The sequence below is a fragment of the Chrysemys picta genome, chromosome 16, assembly GCF_011386835.1.
Source record: "Chrysemys picta bellii isolate R12L10 chromosome 16, ASM1138683v2, whole genome shotgun sequence".
Taxonomy (NCBI): domain Eukaryota; kingdom Metazoa; phylum Chordata; order Testudines; family Emydidae; genus Chrysemys; species Chrysemys picta.
Genome location: NC_088806.1, coordinates 26,411,501 through 26,431,328, shown reverse-complemented (window position 1 = coordinate 26,431,328; position 19,828 = coordinate 26,411,501). Strand labels below are relative to the sequence as shown.

The window sequence follows — 19,828 nt, the reverse complement described above, 5'->3', positions numbered from 1 at the left end:
GATCGGGGGTTGCAGGGCCTTAACCTGGTGCAGCAGCTTCGGGCATGGGCCCACCTGGGGGTTGGCTTTGTGGCTGGCCTGGCTGCCTCAGCTGGGCTGGGGGATGGACAATGGAGCCTTTCCCCTCCAGGGTCCCCTCTCCACGCTGGCCTGGGACCACAGTGACTAGAGTCATTCCTCTGGACAGCTGTCTGGTGCCCTGTGTGAACTGGGTCTGGGGATGCTGATCCATAGAACCCACCAACCACCATTGACCTCCTCAGCAGAGGGCAAGGATTGAATGGGCCATGGAGACTGAGAAGCCTGAACTAGGCAGCCCAGATTCTCAGCTTCTCTTTATGTCCTGAGGAGAGGGGTGTTTTAGTGGTTGGGACTGGGAGCCTGAACTCCTGGGTTCCGTTCCCAGCTCTGCCACTGACTTGCTGCGTGACCTTGGCCAAGTCCATTCACCCCACGGCCCCCTACTGCTGGGCTGGCTGAGGTGTGACCTGGAGGGGTCAACGGAGGGGAGCTGTTCCCTCTTGCTGAGATTCATGGGCGCAGCGGAAGACTCCTGCCTTGTTTAAATATTAAACCGGTGCAGTCTTGGAGGAGGCGGGGACACCAGCTTCACCTGCCACTTCACGCTGTACCTTGCACCGTCGCCACAGCCATGAAGCAAAAGGAAGGTAAGGAGCTGAGGCTTATGGCGGGGGTGGGAAGCAGCTGGGGGAAACGGGGGTTGATTCTGAGGAACCTACCCCCCCTACACACACACACACAAAACCAAGGGCCTGTGGCTTTCTTCACAGATCTCTCCAGGTGCTGAGGGTGGGGGTGGGTGTTGCAGGGGTTCTTGGGGGTCCTGGTGACATCCAGAGAGACAGACGACTCTTCATTTGGGGGTTCTAGGCAGCCCCCCCCCCAGTTCCATGGGATTGTGGGTTCTCTAGGGCTGGATTTCTTGGGCTGGTATTTTGGGGGCTGAGGGCATTATCCCAGAGGAGTTACTCTCTGCCCTTGTCCCTAAGCCCCATTGCCCTCTCGTCCTGTCTCCCGCAAAGGCCCAGACCTGACCCCTACTGACCCTGAGGACAGTGTGTCCCTGGCTGTGAGCACCACAGCTCAGGCCTTGTTTAATTCCTCCTTCACTCCTGGCCAGCTTCCTGCAGTAGCAGACCAGGTGGGTGGGGTAGTAAGTACCCAGTTAAGTGGAGGTGAAGGCAGTGAGGTGCATTCTGCTGCTCAGAAATGCAGAGGTAAGGGCCACTGGCTAGAACGGGTCCAGACTGCACCCCCAGAGCTGCCTCCCTGCTGGCTGGACTCCCTGCACTGAGCCTCAGTTAGCCAGCGAGCAGTGGCACCACTTCAGCTATTTCTTGGGGCAGGATCACGGGGTCAAATTCCAGGCCCTGCCAGCCCCTCCAACCGCAGAGACTCCAGGTCTCCTCCTGTATCCCCTCTCTCTTACCCACACCGTGCATGAGCTAGGGCTGCCAGAAGTCACGTTCTTGGCAGACTCCCCTCTGCTGTGCCATGTGGGAACGGGAGTAATATTTGATGCAGTACAGTACAGCACCCCCTGCCCCTCTATCTGGACAGTCTGGATGGAGGGGTGGCCCGGCCAAATTTCAGTGACGTTGGGACCTCACAACTGGAGCAATACTGACTTAGCTGAGAGGAATGCTGCTTAACCCCCTCTCTCCCGCTGGCTCCATGGCCTATGCAACTTTGAGCAAATGCAAAAACCTTGCAGGGGGTGGGAGGGAAGTGTTCACACACGCCCTTGACTCCCTTCTCCCCCCTGCGCACACAGTTGGCTCCACAGCAGAGAGCAGCTGCTTAGGAGGCTGTGGTCCTCCAAAATGCGTCTGATTCATTGATCCCAACTTAGGTCTCCAGCTGCCTCTCCCCCTCTTTCGCCTGGTTTGGGGTGGGGGGGTGGATGGAGCAAAGCTGTGTTGTGTGTGCTTGTGCACAAGTGCTTCTGCAGGGCATCCACCTCACGTGGGCAAGAAGCAGGCACAACAATGCACAAGGACAAGGCTCCCTCCCCTCCTGACAAGCCCGGGAACTGGCGGCCACCTGGAATGGGCGCTGGGTCCAGCCTGTGGGAAAGGAGGCACCTGAGCTGTGTTTGTGCCCATCTAGTCTGGGCTCTGCTTACAGCCCCTGGAAGGGAACTAGCCCTAAGAGTCTGGGTCGGTGTCCCTGTGGGGCCCTTCCTTGGTGAGCGCATGGCAGTGCCTTGGGGCGTGTGCTGGAGCAGGGTCTGCGAGCCCCAGGCAGGGGGTGGGCATGTGAATGCAGCCCAGGCGAGGTGAGCAATGTCATGGCTACTAGAGAGACCGTCTGACCTCAGAGCCTTTTCTTCTGCAGGACTTGAGGATACCAAGGAGTTAACCTTGTAAGTGCTGTGCTACTCCTGTATACTTGGGTATTGTTGGTCCCCTAAGGGTGGCTTTCTGGTCTCATGCCAACTGCTTCCTGTGCCTGTGTGTGGGAGTGTGACAATTCCACGGGCATGTGGGACTTCACAGTTCCCAGGGGCTCCTGGGAACTTCTTGGGCACAATGGGGACCCCCCCCTGCTCCAAAAGCTCAGGCCAAAGGAGAATCTCCCCTAGCTGTTAGCAGTATGGGGGCCACGACACACAGCTGAGCAGTTCTGATTCAGAGCGAGGTGGTGTACAGACTCACCAGTCACCCATTGCAATAGGAAGAGAGTGCTTTTCGTGCAGGACTGGACTCCTGGTCTGCTGCCTCTGGCTGTAGCCAATATTGGATGCTACAAGGGAAGGCAGTACAGCGCCTGGCTGATTGTGCCATGCTGCATGGCAGGGGTGTGAGGAGATTCCTTCCTGACCCCTGAGATGGTCATCTCACATCCTGAAGCCTCCCACTGCCTTGCCCTCCAGGGTCCCATTCGGTTCCCTCTCCCTCCCCTCCATTTCTATATGAACACTGGAGCCTGTGGACAAGATTCTCCCAAGGAAGAGGCCAGCAGATGCATCCCCCTCCTGCCTGCCAGCTGCTGCCCATGTGGCTGGGGTGTGATGTCATGGCACACTGAGCTGGAGTGGGGCCCAATGGGTCTGGCTGCTGTAGATTGACTTGCTTTCTTCTCTTATCATTTCAGGAAATTTGAATTCAACCCCAAGGACGGGATTGATAACCCAGCCCTGTCACTGGCTGAGGACTCCGGTAAGGGGCAGCCCTGGGCTTGCTGTGGGGTGGGGTTGTTCCTCTTCACGAGCAAATGGAAGAAACTAGGATCAGCAGGGTCCCCTCCCTCCAGGGCCAGGCTGGGCGTTGTGTTTGTGTGTGTGGGGGGGGGGGGGTAGGGCGGGGGGTGGACATGACCTGTAGAGTGAGACCACCTACCAGCAGGCCATCTTGCAGTCCCATGAGTGACCAGAACTGTTCATAGCTGATGCTTCTTGGGCACTTCCATTCCATGTAGAAGAAGTCCCCTCTCCTGAGCCCTCATGTTTGAGAGACCTGCCAACAGCACCCCTCCACACACACACACTTGGATTGAAGACCCTTGCCTGCACTGCACCCATACCCCTCTGTGAGGGGTGGCAGAGACCTGGACGGAGGCCAGCTTGCATGCAGTCTCTTTGCTGCTGTCTTCTTGTTGGGTGGGAGGTTCAGGGAGTCTCTTCTCTGCTTCTGGCAAAACCAAACCGAGGGAGCCCTGACTCAAATGACCCTCCCCCCACGTATAGAAGGATGAGGAGAAACCAGAGAGGGGACAAGTCCCTGCTGGGAGGCCATCACATGCAAGTGCAGAGGGATGTGCATTCACATGCAGGGAGGCGCGCATGTGTGCATGTGAGTGCATATGTACCCACAGTGTGGCACGAATACCTACGGGTGCAGACACACGAGACACGTATGTGTCTGCATGTACACAGCGATCCAGGCAGGTGCATAAGCACAGGTGGACGTGTATGCAGACGTATGTGTCCTGACGCTATCCATATGATATGAATATGCAGAAGTGCCTGGGACAGGTGCACAAAGACGCAGGCCGGTACACACACAGGCACGTGAGCGTCCAGCTGGTACAAGACTGAGCAGAGACTAGAATCCCACCTGGCCCGGAGGAGGCGGAATCCTGCCTCTCTAGCAAACCTGAATGACTGAGGGGGTGTGCATGGGAGGGGAGGGTACCCCAGTTCGTTAATAACTCTACACGTTTACTGATTCCCCACATACTGCCTACCCATGTCCCCCTCCATGGTGGCAGCCTGGGTACCACGTGGCACTCACAGGCTCTGTTCTCCCCTCAGATACAGAAGGCGCAGAGAAGCCACGGTTCTACCTGCTGACCAAGGGCGATGGGGAGAGCTTTGGGTTCTGCCTACGTGAGGAGGTGCGGAACAAGGGGCACATCATCCGGCAGGTCACATGCGGGGGGATGGCCCAGCGCAGGGGCCTGCAGGACGGGGACCGGATCCTGGAGGTGAACGGTGAATATGTGGACAACATGGAGCACTTCAGGGTAAGGCGTGGGCAGGGCTGAGCGTCGAGGTCTGTGACTAGTGCCATCAGCTCAGCCTGGTTAACAGGGGGTGGGTAAACTGGCTGCCCCACACTGTACCCTGCTGATTGTCCATGGTAGGAGCCGGCAGAGACCTGGCATGGGCCTGACCCATAACGTCAGGCTCCAGAACCGAGCTCCCCTGGAGCTCCAGTGTATTGGGATCTGGGCTTTGGTTCAAGTCTGTCTCCCAAGGGCGGTTGGGTGGCTCCCATGAAATGAGTTTGCTGGGCCTCAGCTCAATTCCTAACGTCCACAGCATGAAAATCATCACGCCCCCTGGCCCCTTGCTGGCAGCATTAGCCCAAAGCGTGAGCAGGCCATGAAGGCAGAGCCCCCTTCTCTGCCCTGGCAAGGGTGAGTCACATTGGCAGGGCAGGGTTGGGAAGCTTGCCCTGCTGCAGCCCAGGTTCTCTCTGTCCTGTGGCCAGAGGACTAGCGTCTCCAGGACTGTCAATTTAGTACCTTCTGCCAGCATGACATCCCTCCCAAGACCCGTGTTTGGAGCCCCCCGGCCCTGGGCCCATGTGTGTGGGCTCTCTTGCAGGTGGTGCAGAAGATCAAGGCCAGTGGTAACCAGGTGGTTGTTGCAGTCCTGGATGGCAATGCCTACGAAGTTGCAAAAGCCCTCGACAGGAACCTGGCAGAGCTGCTGCCAGGCCACACCAGGCCACAGCTCTGCCACGTCGTGAAGGACAAAAGTGGCTTTGGCTTCAGTGTTTCAGCTCCAGAAGGTAAAAGAAAACGTCAAAACCCTGCCAGTGCTTCCTGTGTGTATTCCACTGCCCGCTTCCCCACGGCAGGGCCAGCAGGACCTCCCAGCACTATCCCATTCCCTTTGCTCTGCTCTCCATGCAGGTGTGAAGGGCACATTCCGGCTGTCCGTCATGAGCGATAGCCCAGCGGATAAAGCGGGTGTCCCCTCTGACTCCTGGCTGCTCGAGCTCAATGGGGCCAGTGTGAGGAACTACACTTATGCACAGCTCACCAGGAAGGTACACACCCAGGCATAGCGTCCCACTGCCAGGCTGTTCCCCAGGGGGGCCGCCTGGTCACAGACTGGCCCGAGTCTCCCCTCACGTCCTTGGAACGTGTCTGTCAGACACTTGCTGCCTTTTGTCTTACTAGATCCCATTTCCCTCCCTCCCTCCCACCCACTCATCACTGAATTCCTCTCTGCCCTGCATTTGCCTATCTGCTCCCACTCACCATTCCTCAGTCACTGTCCCTCTGCCCTTCCTTCACCTCTCAGTTCTCCTGTCCCTGCCTTCCCTCTTCATCTGCCTGTCCCTCCCCCATGACCTTCATCCTCTTCTCCACCCTACTCCCCCTCACAATCATGCCTCCTCTAAGGTAGGCAGTGTCTGTCTGTCTAAAGCAGGGGTAGGCAACCTATGGCACGCGTGCCAAAGGTGGCAGGCGAACTGATTTTCAGTGGCACTGACACTGCCCGGGTCCTGGCCACCGGTCCGGGGGGCTCTGCATTTTAATTTAATTTTAAATGAAGCTTCTTAAACATTTTACTTTACTTTTACTTAAACATTATTTCCTTTACATTCAACAATAGTTTAGTTATATAATATAGACTTATAGAAAGTGATCTTCTAAAAACGTTAAAATGTATGACTGGCACGCGAAACCTTCAATGAGAGTGACTAAGTGAAGACTCGGTACACCACTTCTGAAGGGTTGCCGACCCCTGCTCTAAAGTCAAAGATCCAGTCACCTTCTGGCTCCACACTCAGCAGATGGTAGTGGATAATTCCCAGGGGACAAAGGGCCCATCACCCTGGAGATGCCCTACCAGGTCAATGCCTGCTTCTCCCCACACTCTGTGCTCTGAGATCTGGCTCCACAAGTTCCGATGTGCACGGTGAAGGCATGATGCCCAGGACTGTCCATGCCCTGTCCCTGGTCTCCAGGCTTTACCAGGGCTTATGCCCTGTGGGAGGGTGGCAGGGGGCCCTGTGCTGATTCTAACCAGGCCCACGTGGCTCTCCGCGCACATGTGTTTCTTTCGGCACCAGCTCAAGCAGAGTGGCAGCAAAGTGACCCTGCTGGTGATAGATGCCAAGTCGGAGGAGTTCTACCGGCAGCAGGGTGTCAGGGTCATAGCTGCCATGGCCGATGCCGCCACGCTGCCCTTCAAGGCCAGGAAGCTGCACATGGTGAAAGGTCCAGATGGCTATGGGTTCCTGCTGAAGGAAGAGAAGTGCAGCTCAGGGACGATGGGTAAGGCGGCTCGGGATGGGGAGCTAGGGCTATCGGTGCGTATCGCAGAGGCCTGAGCGCAGGCCTGGGAGCCCTGAGTTCTGTCCCCGACTCCTTAGGGACTTGCCCAAGGTCACCCATCTGCCTCAGTTTACCCATCTGAAAAGAGGGATATTGTCCCTAATCGCCTCCTGCCCATGAGGATCAATGCATTAGCTGGAGAGGGCCAGCCCCACAGTATGGACCCTGTCAGTAAAGAAATTTTAACTTCTCTCTCACGCTCACAATTTTCCTTTTCTCTCCTCTCATCTTTATTTTTTTCTTGCTCCCTCTCTCTCTGGGTCTGTCCCCCACACGTGCAGGCCAGTTCCTGAGTGAGGTGGATACTGGGCTGCCAGCCGACAGGGCGGGGATGAGGGATGGAGACCGGCTCCTGGCCGTGAACGGTGAGGGCGTGGAGGGGCTGTGCCACCAGGAGGTCGTGGACATGATCCGTGCCGGCGGCAACCAGGTGACGTTGCTGGTCATCGATCCGGATGGAGACAAATTCTACAGCTCGGTACGTGGTGCAGTGTGAGGGCTGGTGGGCAGCAGGGAGAGATGCCAACCCTGCACTCTTTGGGGGCAGCAGCCCCACAGAAATTCCTCCCTGGGTACCCTCTGCCATTCAGTGCTGGGGCTGGGTCACTATATGCCCATGGCCATGTGGGATGTCAAGACAGAGGCCTTGGCAAAACTGACCTCCCCCCTTGGGGATGCTCTCCTCTGGCTCAGGGCCCCAGGAGCTGTGAGGCTCAGCCTGCTTGGTTTTCCAGATTGGGCTGTCCCCGCTGCTGTTCTGTGAAGATGGGCACCCTTCATCGGGCACTCCCACCACCCCAGGATCCCATCCCAGCATGCCTCAGGGAAATGGCACGCCCATCGGCACACCCCGCCTCTGCCACCTTGACATGGGGCCGGAAGGGTACGGATTCCAGCTGCAGACTGTCACCGACAAGCCGGGGGTCTTTATCACGCAGGTAACTCCCCTCGATGCCCCTCGCCTCCGTGCCAAGGGTGGGCAAAATGATCCCGGTCAGCCTCAGACCCACACACACACAACCTGAGCTAGAGGCTCCAGACGGCACTGTCCTCTGGCATGGGTAACTCCCAGGACTCAGACTCCCTGCCCAGCACCCCTCTCCCCCAAGGCAGCGACTGAGCAGGGAACAGGCCTCTCTGTGTCCCTGGCTGCCCACGTCTGGCATCCTGAGCTGCCTCCCCACCACTGATTTCATTCCCAGCTGGAGGCAATGTTTGGTGGGGGTGGGAGTCAGGACTCCTGGGTTCTCTTCCCAGTTCTGGGAGGGGAATGGAGTCAGGGGTTATAGCAGGGCTGGAGGCTGGGAGCCAGGACTCCTGGGTTCTCTTCCTAGCTCGGGGAGGGGAGTAGTTACAGCAGGGGGCTGGGAACCAGGACTCCTGGCTTCCAGTCCCATTGCATTCACTAACTCGCCCGTGTGTAAAGCGCTGTGGACTCCTCAGTCGGCTGGCGCTGGGCAGAGCCACCTAGTATGGTTATTAGAAGGATTAGCTGGAAAAGCTCTGCCGTCCAGAGCCCACCCTGGACAATGGGCGTCGGAGGCTCTGAACGGACAACACCCCGTGCTGGTGGTTGGACAATGCTGGGGCAGCCCGCCTGCCGTATTCCAGAGCAGGTAGAGCCAGTGACTCCCCCGCCGCACCCACAGAGCATGGTCAGGAGCAGGGGACCTTGACCCAGCTCTGTGGCCTGCCCGTTGGATTGCACGGCTGAGAAGCCGGAGGGGCGGTGAAGGCTGAGTATTACCTGAGCGACATGGCTGCTGTCTCCCAGGTGGCCACGGGCAGCGGCGGGAAGCGAGCAGGCCTGAAGGAGGGGGACGTGGTGATTGAGGTCAACGGGAGGAACGTGGAGCAGGAGAGCTACAAAGAGGTGCTGGGGAGGATAAAGGAGAGTGGCCAGCAGCTGACATTGCTGGTGGTGGAGAAGGAAGAGCTCAGGAGCTACAGGGAGATGGACCTTGCAGTCACGGCTGATATGGCAGAGGGCGGCGATGCTGCTGCCAGGGCCGAGGCCCTGCTGGGTTCTAGGCAGGTGAGTGTGAGTAAGGCTGGTCCTGCTGCTACCTTCTAAGTATCGCCCCAGGCTCCACATCGCCCTGCCAGTGCAGTCACCTGGGGTCAAGACTCTACAGAGAAGCCAGAGCAGGAGTTGTTGTATTAGCCCAGGCAGGCCCAAGAGTCAGACCAGGATGGTTTGCTGTGGGGTTTAGTCTCAAGCAATGGGGCTCCCTCCCCTGCCTGCAGGGAGATGGTTCCAGAGGAGCCCCTTCCTAATGTTCCGCTTTCCTTTCCTTAGGGTTTCCCTGCACTGGGGCGTGTAGTCACTGGCAGAGCTGGAGTGCTACAAATGGCCTTGCGCTGGTGTGACTCAGGTCTGCACCAGCCCAGCTACACCCAGGGCTGAAACCTCAGTGTAAATAAGGTCTCAGTCACTCCTCTAGGCCCGGGGCTCGCTAACTCTTCTCCCTACAAGGTGTTTGTGCCCTTCCCATGGCAGGAGCTCTCATCAGCCAAGCTCTTCCCTCCGCACCTGGGATGGTTTTTCATTGCTTGCTCCTCCCTGGCCTCCCTCCAGCTCCTCAGTGACTCGTTAGTCAGAACAAATGCGATAGGGCAGACTCTGCTCTGTTGCCTGGCTGGAACTGCCTAGAAGTCAGCGTAGTTGCTCCAACTTACACCATTGTATATGGGAGCAGAACCGGGGCCAGGAACACCGAGTGAACTTGCTCCACCTCCTAGCCCCTGGTGTAAATCTAGAGTCACTCCATTATCTTCAGTTGCTCTGGATTTACATGGTTATTAGACTGAGATCAGTGTCCCTGTCTTGCTATCTGGCCCCCAAGCCACATGGAGTGGAGATGGGGATGCCAGGATGGGGGGAATCCCAGGGGTGACAGAGAAGTAACCAAACTGTGCTTGACCCACCCCTGCACACTGAGTGAGACAGGGCAGGTGAGAGCAAAGGGGGAGGAGCCTCCATGCAGGTGGTGCCATGGTTCTAAGAACCTCTTCACGGTCCCACATGCCACCTGGAACCCCCATCTCTGCTGCTTCCCCAGTCTCCCTATGGATGGCCCCTATGCTCAGGGTCTCCAGAAGGGCCATGTAACTGACTGGTACTGACCCTTCTCCGTTCCTTGCAGGAGCCACGGTGTGAGGAATGGAAGGGACTGAGTCAGTCATTCTAGCCACTCTGTTCTGGACCTGTGGGCTCAGCGCAATCCCAGTTCTGGAGCGGCTTCAAACCACGGCCCAGACCAACCCTGGACACGCGATTTTGCACGCACGATAACTTGCACTTTGATTCTTCCCTTGATCTGATTTCCCGGTGAGCTGCTGCACCAATCCGCTGATCTTGGGACTTTAAAGCTGCCACTTCTCCTGAGATTAGCCTCACAGATTAAGGGCAGGCCCAGCATGGGAGCAGGGACCAGAACAGGTGAGGTCAGTGAAACAAGGAGGCCCAGGGGCCTGCACCTAAGGGAAACCAATTACCCACCTGGTTGAGGCATCACAGCAACTTTTTATTAACAGACACGGTGGCACCATGTGTAAGTGAAGGACAATGGTGTCTCTTCACCCCTTTTGCTGCTAGCACTGGCTCTACCAAGGAGCTGCACCAAAGCATGGAGGGTTGGAGACAGTAGAGCTGCTGCATTAGGTCCTAATTGTGGCTTTTACAAGTTAACCTCCCCAGCTGCATAGTTTGGAGAGACACTGAAGTTAGGGGCAGTGAAACCCTGCCTGCCTGCTGAGAGGTTGTGGCTCAAGGGGTGCAAGGGGCCTGGCTGTCTGTTAAGAGTGAAGAGTTATCTGGGGGAGGAATGGCAGCAAGTTATGTGCTGGGGGCCCAAACCTTTTGCTGGTGTAAAGTGGAGTCAGTTGCATTGTGGGACTGACTCTAGGGACTGGGGGCGGGGGGGCTGGTGGAAAGTCTCCTGGGAGAAGATGTGGGAGCATTTGGCCACGTTTAACCAGAGGCAGTGGGTTATTGCAGGCATTCCTTTCGCTGGGGCCGGGAGATGATTCTGCCTGGCTGTGCAGTTATCTTTTTTCTAACTCTGTACATCTGCCAGCAGCCTCCTAGTCTCGTCTCCCCTCCCCGGGCTGCGCTGGGCTGGAGAGGACCCTTTGGCGGGTCAGAGATTTGAATTCCACCCAGGTACCTCACTGACGTGGGCTTTAGATGCTTGTTGATCCCAGCGCCTTGGCAATGGGGGAGAATCCAGGCCAACCCCTCCATCTGCAGGGGACTGGGCTACCCATGCCCTCCATTGCTGGGAGACCACAGACTGCTTCTCAGGGGCACTGTGTATGCTGGTGGTTGGGGGAGCAGAGGGCGGGGTCAACAGTTGCATGGCATGCAGGGGGCAGGGCCCCAAACAGTTACTCCCTTGGCGTGGGGTCTGACCTCCATTGTGTAAGTTCCCAATTAGCTGTGCTGCTCGTTGAGGGTCTGGCTCCTTGTGTTGTGCTGTGCATAGCCTTCCCCCCTCCCCCCCCCGCCCTTTCCTTCTGCAAGCCCCAGCCCAGCAGCTGCCGTCCATCCCCCTGCTGCACCGGAGCTGGCTCCCACTTCCTCCTTTTCTTCTCATTTTACACAATTAAAACAACTTTTAAAAAATTACCTAAGCTGATCTGAGAAGCAGTGAACCTGATGGGACTCTCGGGGAAGGGGCAGGAGGTTGGGGGGAGCGGGAAGGGCTGGTCTCAGCAGAGAAGCCAAGGACCAAAGGGGGCCTGGAGACTGAATTGTTCTCTCCCTGCTAGCTGCGGGGACCCAGGCCAAGCTGAGCTGGGCCTGCTGTCGAGAGAGCTGCACTGGGGTCAGAGGACACCAGTCTCCAGGGCTGTTGATTCAGCTCCTTCCCCTAGCGCTAAGTCCCCCTTTGCCCCCTCCTCCCCCAGTTAGGAGAATACCTGTTGGCCCTGTCAAGCAAAACATCACTGCTGAGGGGTTAGTGGTTGGCCATGACGGGGCATCTACATGGCCCCTTGCCCCAGTGTAAACCAGCGCCCTAGATCTCCAGGGGATTGAGCCCAAACTCTCGCAGTCTCTCCTTCTGCTCCATGTGCAAGGTTGTGGCTTCCTTCTTCCAGCAGCCCTGGGCGGCTGCCAGCTTGGAAAGGACTCGGTCCAGGCTGCCCTGGAGGGAGAAGGCAGAGAAGCAACAGGTGAAGAACAGCCGCTAAGGGGGGACCTCCTCTGGTGTAGGGGGTTAGGGGCCTAGTGGGGAGGCTCTGGAGCTGGGTGCCTAGATGCTGCGGGAGGGGCACCCTCGGAACATACAGGGTAGATACCAGCAGGTAGCCACTCTTCCTCTGTGTCTCTGGTTAATTGGAAATAGGACCCCCAGCTTTGTGGAGAAGGGCTGGCATGTTCCACTAAGAAAAGGGAGAATCTTCCCGCCCAATCCCTGGCCTGCTCCAACTGGGCTCTCCCACCCCTAGGCATGGCGCCAGACCCCTGCCACAGTGACTCACGTGCAAGATCTTTTCATACTCTGTCTCCATGGCATTGATTTTGCCCTGCAGCTCGGCGATGGTCCGGTCCTTCTCCCCCAGCACCTGCTCTCTCTCCGCCTGGGCCTGCTGGATATCCTCACGGCAAGTTGCTGCCAGGGAGAGACACCAGGGAGTGAGAGGAGGAGGGCAGTGGAGTGGGAATGCTGAATAGCTGCAGGGGATGGCAGGCAGCAGATCCCAGCACAGGAGCCTGGACATCTCAGCTGCAGGGGGTAGGAGGTGAAGAATCAGGCCTGGAGCTGGGGCTGGCCTGACCTTGAGGGCAGACGAGCAGGTGAATGCACCACAGCGATTGTGTCAATGACAAAGTGCCCTCTGCCCAGGGCCCAGGGTGCTGGGCATCAGCATCACATTCTTGGCAGTGTATGGAGAGAGGGCATTCCCTAAACAGCACCAGGACAAGCCAAGGGGCGAGGAGCTCACCCATCTGGGGTCCAGCAGCGTTGAGACCAGCGCACACCTTGGGAAGGGGTTGAGAGGCTTTTCCCAAAGGGGGAGGAGAAGTGGCATGAGACAGTCTTGGGGAGGGAGGAGTGAGGGAGTTCCAACCCCTAGGAACCACAACATCAAAGGCTCCATTGTGATCTGACTGCAGCAGGGGGTACCTGGGCAGAGAGCCCTGGGCAGAGGTGGTTTGTCACCCAGCTGGGAAGGTGGGTTCTGCATGTGGGATTTCCCTACAGCTGATGCATGAGGCAGAGCAGAATCAGCTCGCTCTCCTAGCACTGCAGGGGCTATGAGGGGTTGGGGAGGGGGGAAGAGATCTCGTCACAGTGGTGTCGGCGGAGAGTGCAAGGTTGAGAAGCGTCCAGGCTACGAGATCAAAGATGGGATCCCACTGTTTAGTGTTCCCTTTGGACAGAAGAGGTCCCAGCCTGGATTCCAAGGGCCCCACTAAGCCTGCCAGGGAAATGCTGCCGCCCCCAGAGAGAAGCACATTCCCAGAATTGCCATTCAGCAGGTGACAGCGTGTCTCAAATTCCCTGCTGGCCAGCACGCACGTCCCCACTGGTCTGGGTCACCTCCCTCCATCCCAGAGTGTCAGGCTGCCCTACCGAGCTGCTCCTGGAGCTGCTTTGTCTCGGTCTCCAGTTGCTGTATGCGGGTCTCTGTCTGCCGCTGGAGCTCCTGGTACTGTCGGATCATCTCTGAGCATCCCAGGGCACAAGGGTGGGGAGAGGAAGGTGCCAAATATGGTAACTCTTCAAGAGGGACAAAAATGCAACCCAGCAGGCACACTCCCCTCCTGTCTGTTACAGGCTCTTCTCGGGGCCCATCACTGCCCCCTTCTGTAATGTTTCGATCCTCACCCCGGGAGGCAGGGCAGGGCTATTACCCCATTTTGGGGGTGGGGAATCAAGGGACCGAGAACTTAAGGGACAGGCCCATGGTCGCACAGGGAGGCTGTGGCAAAGCAGGGGATTGAAACCAGCACTCAGGTTAACCACTGAACCATCTGTCCCTCTTGGCCCTGCAGAGGGCCTCCTTGTGGGGGACATCAACTCCTCCCACCAGCACTAAAGGGCAGGGGGCTGTATGTGCAGAAGAGAGCCCCCGTGGGGAATTTTGCCCATAAGCCCAGCTCCAGGGAGCCAAAGCAGCGTAGGGTTTAGGTACTGCTCAGATCCCACACCACTGGTTGAGCTTTACCTTCAAGCAAAGGCCCTGGCGGGGGTTAGAGCTATTGAAGAGGGAAACATTTGCTAATGGAAAAGACCAGTGGAGGCCCTCCACAGGAGGGGAGCCCAGATTCCAGACCTGGGGACAAAGGTTAAGGCTCTTGAGTCCACAGCTGGGGGTGCATCGGCCCCCGACTCGCAGGGTGCGTATGGCCAATAGAACCAGGGGGGCGCTGCTCTGCAGGGATGTGAGGAGCCTTCAAGGGACAATGCAGCCCCATGTAGGGATGGCTGTGGGGGAGCAATGGGAGTTTGTCCACAAGCCCAGCTGTGTTCCATTCCTTTGGGACAATTGAGGGGCATCCACGGGTCTGGAGGGAATGGAGCACATGGCCTTTGGCTGCAGCTGCCTCTGCCTAGGAAGAATTTTGGGGGTTCAGGCAGCCCGCAAGCTTTGGCCAGCAGCCAGCTGCAGCCGCCTGCTATCGTCTTCCAGCCACTTCCCCACCAGGCAGTGCTGAAGAAGCATGGTTCCCTCTTAAAGCAGCAGGATGCCACACCCCACAAGCATTAGGCAACAGCGCCCCACCCCCTCACCTTCGTAAATGTCTTTCTTGTCGTCCCGCGACATCTCCAGCTCCCGCTCCAGCTCCAGCAGCCTCTGCTTGAGTCCTTCGCTGTCAGCCTTCGCCTGCCTGGCCACGTCCCTCCGGAGGGCTGCCGGCCGCGGAGATGCACAGCTCAACAGAAAGGATGGAACCTCCTCCCCTCCCCTGACATGCTGCCCCCCAGGCGGATACCCGGCAATGTTGCCCCTGGAGTCTGTGAATTTGGGGAAGGGACACCCCTACACACTTCCATGTGAGAGCAGGACTGGATCCAGAGGGAGTGCGAAGGGCCACAATACAGTACCTGGCACTTCTCTACCATCTTCCATGCCTCGTGCTCAGAGAGCTGCTGCTAACGGTTATGAGCTGAGCTTTACAGCACTTGCATTGGAGCCCTCTGGAGCTGCCCGGGATGGTGGTGATTCAGTGCAAGGTACCAGTTGTGATCACAACATCACGAGAGGGCGCTATACTGCTGGCCGTGCAATATTCCAGCACTGATGGAGAACCAAGGTCCTGACCGCCTGTGGTCCTCAACGGGCCCTTGCACTTTTCCCAAGCACTAGGGCTCAGATACTCAAAGGAATTTAAGCACCAGACGTCCACCGATTTCACTGGGAGTTAGGCACATAAATACCTCTGAGGATCTGGGCCCAGGTTACTAACCCCGATTGCTTGGCCAAATTCACAGATTCATTCATAGATTCTAAGACCAGCAGGGCCCACTGTGATCACTACATCTGAGCTCCTGGCTAGACGGGCCATACAACTTCCCCGAATTAATTCCTGTTTTGAATTAGAGCACACTGTTTGTACATCAAGACTGGGTGTTTTTCTAAACTTCTGGTGATGGAAAAGCAGCCACCAGAACCCTTGGTAAGTTGTTCCCATGGTTAATTACCCTTGGCCAAGTACATCCTGCTTCCCTAAAGTTCTCCCTTGCAGTTTCAATAGCAATGGGAAATTTTTCTTCACTTCCTGTTCTAAGCTGTTGCACAGCATCCCTGCACCTCGTGAAACAGAGGCTGGGCTCCACCTCAGGGGTGGCTGCATTCCAGGGGTGGGAGAGGGCCTTCAAGTTGAAAGGGGCTGGAGAGATATAAATCAATGGGCCTGACTGGTCTCACGTACAGTGGCAGAAACTCACTGACCTCGCTGGAGTTACTGCTGATTTACATTGGTGTAACTGAAAGCAGCACTGGGCTCGTTACCATGAAAGCTTCCGCAGAGGGATAGTGATTGATCCCATATGGGAAACTCGGTGGCTCCCAGCAGTTGTCTCCCCTCTGAAGGGAGAAAACTCCCCTCAGTCCGGTCCTCCACCTGTTACCAGTCCCCGCTGTAGCAGGACACATCCCAAGGAAAGAGATGAGGCTTTTACCCAGGTGCTCTTTCAGGATGTCCACCTCCAGGGCTGCTTTCCTGTATTTCTCCTCCACTTCATTTTCTGCAGCAAGCGAGCAAAAGAGAGAATGTTATTGCCGATCTGATGCAGAGGATGAGACAAGCTCCAGGGTAAGCATGGCCATGCACAGGACTGGAATCCTGGCTCCTCACCCACCCTGCAGCTGGATTTTCAAGGGCTCAGGAACAACAAACAGGGCCAGATTTTCCAAAGATCTCCACTCCCATTTAGGCATCTAAATAAGAGCCAGATTTTCAAAACGGCGAGGGCCTGACTCGCACCAGGCAGGGTAGGGTGCTCTTTGGACAATCTGGCCCATAGCACTCGCCTACCCTCCTGCCATGTGAAAGCTAGAAACAGTTTTGCATTTGAATCAGACTTGCCTCAGAGTAGGAACCAGGGCCTGTGAACCATCCCCTGGGTCATCAATTGGAAATAAGCCAGGGCAATGCTCTAACCGTTCCTGTGTCACTTTGGGATAGGAATCTGTCTGTGATACTTGTCGCAGCCATAGGGAATGCATGCCTGGGACTACCCAGAACGTTTCCCTCGGAATCGGGCGGTTATATTTCACGGACATTGGCTAAAGCAGGGTCTCCTGGACGTGTAAGTGCTGAGGAGTTCCCTCCAAAAACATGTGCCTAGCAGTCTTCCAGCATCCTGTCCCTACCGCACAATGCCATGTGGTTCTGTTTTAAAGGCCCAGCGGGAGAAGTAGGGGCCTGGGAGGGCCACTCGCTTTGATTCCTAGCTTCCGCCTGGCTTGGGAGGTTATTAAACCACTTAGGAAAGGCCCTCAGATGCTGCTGCCTTCTGTTTCTCATCAGAATGTAGGAGCGGCTCCAACATTGAGGGCACAGGGGGAGTGAGGATGAGACAGCACTAGAGCTGTTGTCCCACTGGGGACTGACACATTCCATCAACAGCGTTCTCAGCTTGGGCTTCCTGGAGCCTGCAACAACGCCAGCCCTGGAGTGGGACACCGGGGTACAGAAACAGGGATGAGGGAATCTCCTCCACACTCACCTGCCACATTCTTCTTTTTCTTCTGTTTCCCTCCTTTCTTTCCTTTTCCTTTGTTCCTGGGGGCCATTGTTTGTGTTTTTTCTGCAAATAGAAATTGACAAGACGTATTGACGGCTGTGCTTCCTGGTCTTCCCCAAGGGCAGCTGAGTGCAGAATTGTCTGTGCTGGCCCCTATTGGAGATGAGGTAGTGGACTAGAGAAGCAATCCAATCTGGCAAGTCCTGTGCTCCTAAGACACATAGCAAACTTAAATGTACATTGTGCCTGGAATCCAGGCGTGGCGGGACCACAGCATGCACCCTGATCTTGGGCTGCACCTTCAGGGAGTGGGAATGGGGTCTAGGAACAGCTAAAGGGCTACCTAAAATAAAGGAAAAGTAACTGTCCATTGACCTTTCTGCACTGGTTAAAAGAGGCAATTACAGAGCAGGTAGCTGATGTTCCTTCTGCAGTGCAATTGATCTAGCACTCAGAGCTAGGGTAGTGAACCAGTACAACAGTCCTACCGCTAGCCTCAGGCATTTGCTCCAGAGCAATTGTCTCTGCATTCAGCTTCCCCAGCTCATTGTATCGGTGTAATTATCCCAGCTCTCAGCCCCAGTGCACCAGCTCCAAGGCAGTTCAGTTCTCCTCCGTCCCACTTTTAGGCTCTGATTCTGATCTCTCTTGTGTAAACTGAAATAACTCCACTGAAGTCAATGGATATAGTCCAGATCTACACTGCTGTAACACAGCTCGGAATCCAGCCCTCAGGGCTCAGCCCAAGCTCTGTTACACAAATTCAGCTTAAGACTTTAGAATTGTGCAGCTTCCACAAGTGTGGCCTCCACAGTGCCTTGCAGCCTTCACAGCGGTCTCTCTGCAATGTGGAAGCACCCTTGAGCCCCGGATCTCAAACCACTTGCTATCAGCTGGGGCCAACGCAGACACAGACAAGGGAAGTGACTCACGTTGGGCCACAAAGGAAATCAGTCTGGACTAAAGTTAGAGTCCAGACTCCCAGACCCTGGCTCTGACCGTTAGGATCCACTCCTCCTGCTCGTCACATGCAACCACGTTTTCCATTTGCTGCATTAAAAGCATCAGTATTTTGCTTCTATTTTTGCTTACGTGGATCTCAGCGGAGCTCCAAAGGGAAAAAGGCTTTTAAACAGTAATTTCCGCTCAAGATACAATTAACTCCCCCTGAATACCTGGAAGTGAAGAGCTTATTATTTCTTGATATGCCGCAGTTATCCAACAGGAAATGTAACCGACTCTGTGTGAGTAGCCCTGGGCAAGCCAATCAGCGGTGAGGAAAACCAGTGGCTTGGTGGCTGGGAGCCTATCCTGGCAGTGCAGGAGAGGAGCTTTGCTAGGCAGCAGGCCCATTTGCTGCTATGGTGACTAAGGGAAGCTTGGCAGAGATGAGCTCCAGGAGGAGGGTTAAAGCACAATCAGGAACTGGCCGATTTGCAGCCAGGCTGCCTGTGAGCAGTCAGAGAAAATGTGTCCTTTACAGCTAAGGCGGTGAAATGGGAGAAGACACAGTGTCGCTCTGTGTCTCGCACACACATACATGTACAAACAGTCCAACAATGGCATACCGTGACATGCACCGTCACACGAATGCACAGAGTCACGCTCAGTCTCGCTCACACACACACTTTCTACAGTTCAACATCCAGCATTGGCCGGGGAAAAAGCCAACGGTTCTTGGGGCCTTTTGTCACTGCAGAAATCTCAGAGCAATATTGTGCAGCAGCATTAATGGGATACAGCCGAATCCTCTAGACCAGAAAGGTAACAGAGCTTGAAAGCCACAAAGAGGAATGGCCCTAATATCAAAGTCTAGAGGGACTTTTTTGTTTTTCAAATTGATTGTTCTTGTGCTAAAAGTGGTGGCACTTGCTTTAGGTCTTGCACGTAAACACAGCATTGCACCCAGGAGTGTGGTTCCACGAGGGGTGAACGTGCTTTGCTTTCCGTACAATATGGCCTTGGTCAGATCACTTCCCCCTCTACAGTTTCTCCATGTGTCAAATGAGGATCAAAGTCATTCACCACCCAGGGGAAGTGTTCATATCCATGGCGCACTTAGAAGATACAAAGTTCGATGCAATCTCAGCCAGTTCTTGGGCTGGAGTAAGAGCTAGGCGTACTGATACTGCCTGAGGCGCTAGCTCTAAGTGTATTACCCTCAGTAGGTCAAATCCCAAGCCTTTACTCTGGTCTGAAATCACAGGAGTTTTGCCTGAGTAGGGGCTTCAGGACTGAGCCTCACATTTGTTAACTCTGGATGTATTACTTTTGGTAGTGCCCCCTGAGCCGCAGCGTCGTCACTGCCCCAGAGAATGCAGGAACACTCCAGCTCTCAGCTCATTTCCTCCAATCCGCTTGTCTTGGTTTTACACATTAAAGGCCTAGCTCTCCTCTCTCGTACAGCGGTGTTAAGCAGAGTAACTCCATGGATGTGAATGGTAAAGGGTGAGATCAGAATCCAGGCCTTGGCTCTGTCTAACCAATGGGCCAGATCCCCAGCTCCTGTAGAATGGCCCAGCTGCGCTGATGATTTTTCCCTTGTTGAGGATTTGGCCCAATATATTCCGATCTCACACTGATTTTGTATCAGTGTGACTCTATTCACGTCAGTGAAGTGATGCCTGATTTACAGCGGTCTAACTGAGAAAGGAACTAGACCCTAACAATTGAATGTAATCCAACTATTGTATCTAAATCTGTCCACCACTCCTCTGTCCTTCTGGAGTGCTCCTTCAAACAGGCTCCACCCTTCTCTCCAGCCAAACCCTATTCTCATTAAAACATACTCCTTCCCTTGACTT

The 19,828-nt window shown here is 55.8% G+C and overlaps 2 protein-coding genes across 6 annotated transcripts; one reads left to right on the top strand and one right to left on the bottom strand.

The window, feature by feature from the left end:
• Positions 1-406: 406 nt before the first annotated feature.
• On the top strand, positions 407-11,449 carry NHERF4 (NHERF family PDZ scaffold protein 4). 2 transcript variants are annotated; one of them, XM_065570223.1, is made up of 11 exons: positions 407-668; positions 2,359-2,386; positions 3,118-3,182; positions 4,277-4,488; positions 5,075-5,261; positions 5,386-5,522; positions 6,555-6,759; positions 7,101-7,297; positions 7,554-7,757; positions 8,594-8,854; positions 9,966-11,449. In XM_065570223.1, the coding sequence occupies exons 1-11, from the start codon at positions 653-655 to the stop codon at positions 10,008-10,010; spliced, it is 1,557 nt and encodes a 518-aa protein (XP_065426295.1). In that variant the 5' UTR covers positions 407-652; the 3' UTR covers positions 10,011-11,449. The 2 variants fall into 2 exon arrangements, with proteins under 2 accessions (XP_065426295.1, XP_065426294.1); XM_065570222.1 differs by lacking the exon at positions 407-668 and having other exon boundaries at positions 2,183-2,386; positions 9,966-10,156.
• Positions 10,326-18,368, bottom strand: DRC12 (dynein regulatory complex subunit 12 homolog). 4 transcript variants are annotated; one of them, XM_065570224.1, is made up of 7 exons: positions 18,200-18,358; positions 17,007-17,087; positions 15,957-16,022; positions 14,565-14,684; positions 13,404-13,496; positions 12,307-12,437; positions 10,326-11,969 (listed from the first exon to the last, which is right to left on the bottom strand). In XM_065570224.1, exons 2-7 carry the CDS (start codon positions 17,071-17,073, stop codon positions 11,841-11,843), a joined length of 606 nt encoding a protein of 201 aa, XP_065426296.1. In that variant the 5' UTR covers positions 17,074-17,087; positions 18,200-18,358; the 3' UTR covers positions 10,326-11,840. The 4 variants fall into 4 exon arrangements, with proteins under 4 accessions (XP_065426296.1, XP_005303848.2, XP_065426298.1 ...); XM_005303791.5 differs by having other exon boundaries at positions 18,117-18,249; XM_065570226.1 differs by lacking the exon at positions 18,200-18,358 and adding an exon at positions 17,957-18,022.
• Positions 18,369-19,828: the final 1,460 nt, after the last annotated feature.

What these genes read in the sequence shown, in the direction of transcription:
- NHERF4 (XM_065570222.1), top strand. Translation starts at nt 2,307, where the DNA reads ATGTCATGGCTACTAGAGAGACCGTCTGACCTCAGAGCCTTTTCTTCT. An exon ending in GTGCAGCTCAGGGACGATGG is followed by an intron (nt 6,760 to 7,100) that starts GTAAGGCGGCTC and finishes CCACACGTGCAG; the next exon opens with GCCAGTTCCTGAGTGAGGTG. An exon ending in CGGGGGTCTTTATCACGCAG is followed by an intron (nt 7,758 to 8,593) that starts GTAACTCCCCTC and finishes GCTGTCTCCCAG; the next exon opens with GTGGCCACGGGCAGCGGCGG.
- DRC12 (XM_065570224.1), bottom strand. Translation starts at nt 17,073, where the DNA reads ATGGCCCCCAGGAACAAAGGAAAAGGAAAGAAAGGAGGGAAACAGAAG. An exon ending in GAAAAAGAAGAATGTGGCAG is followed by an intron (nt 16,023 to 17,006) that starts GTGAGTGTGGAG and finishes CGCTTGCTGCAG; the next exon opens with AAAATGAAGTGGAGGAGAAA. An exon ending in CAAGAAAGACATTTACGAAG is followed by an intron (nt 13,497 to 14,564) that starts GTGAGGGGGTGG and finishes TGGGATGCTCAG; the next exon opens with AGATGATCCGACAGTACCAG.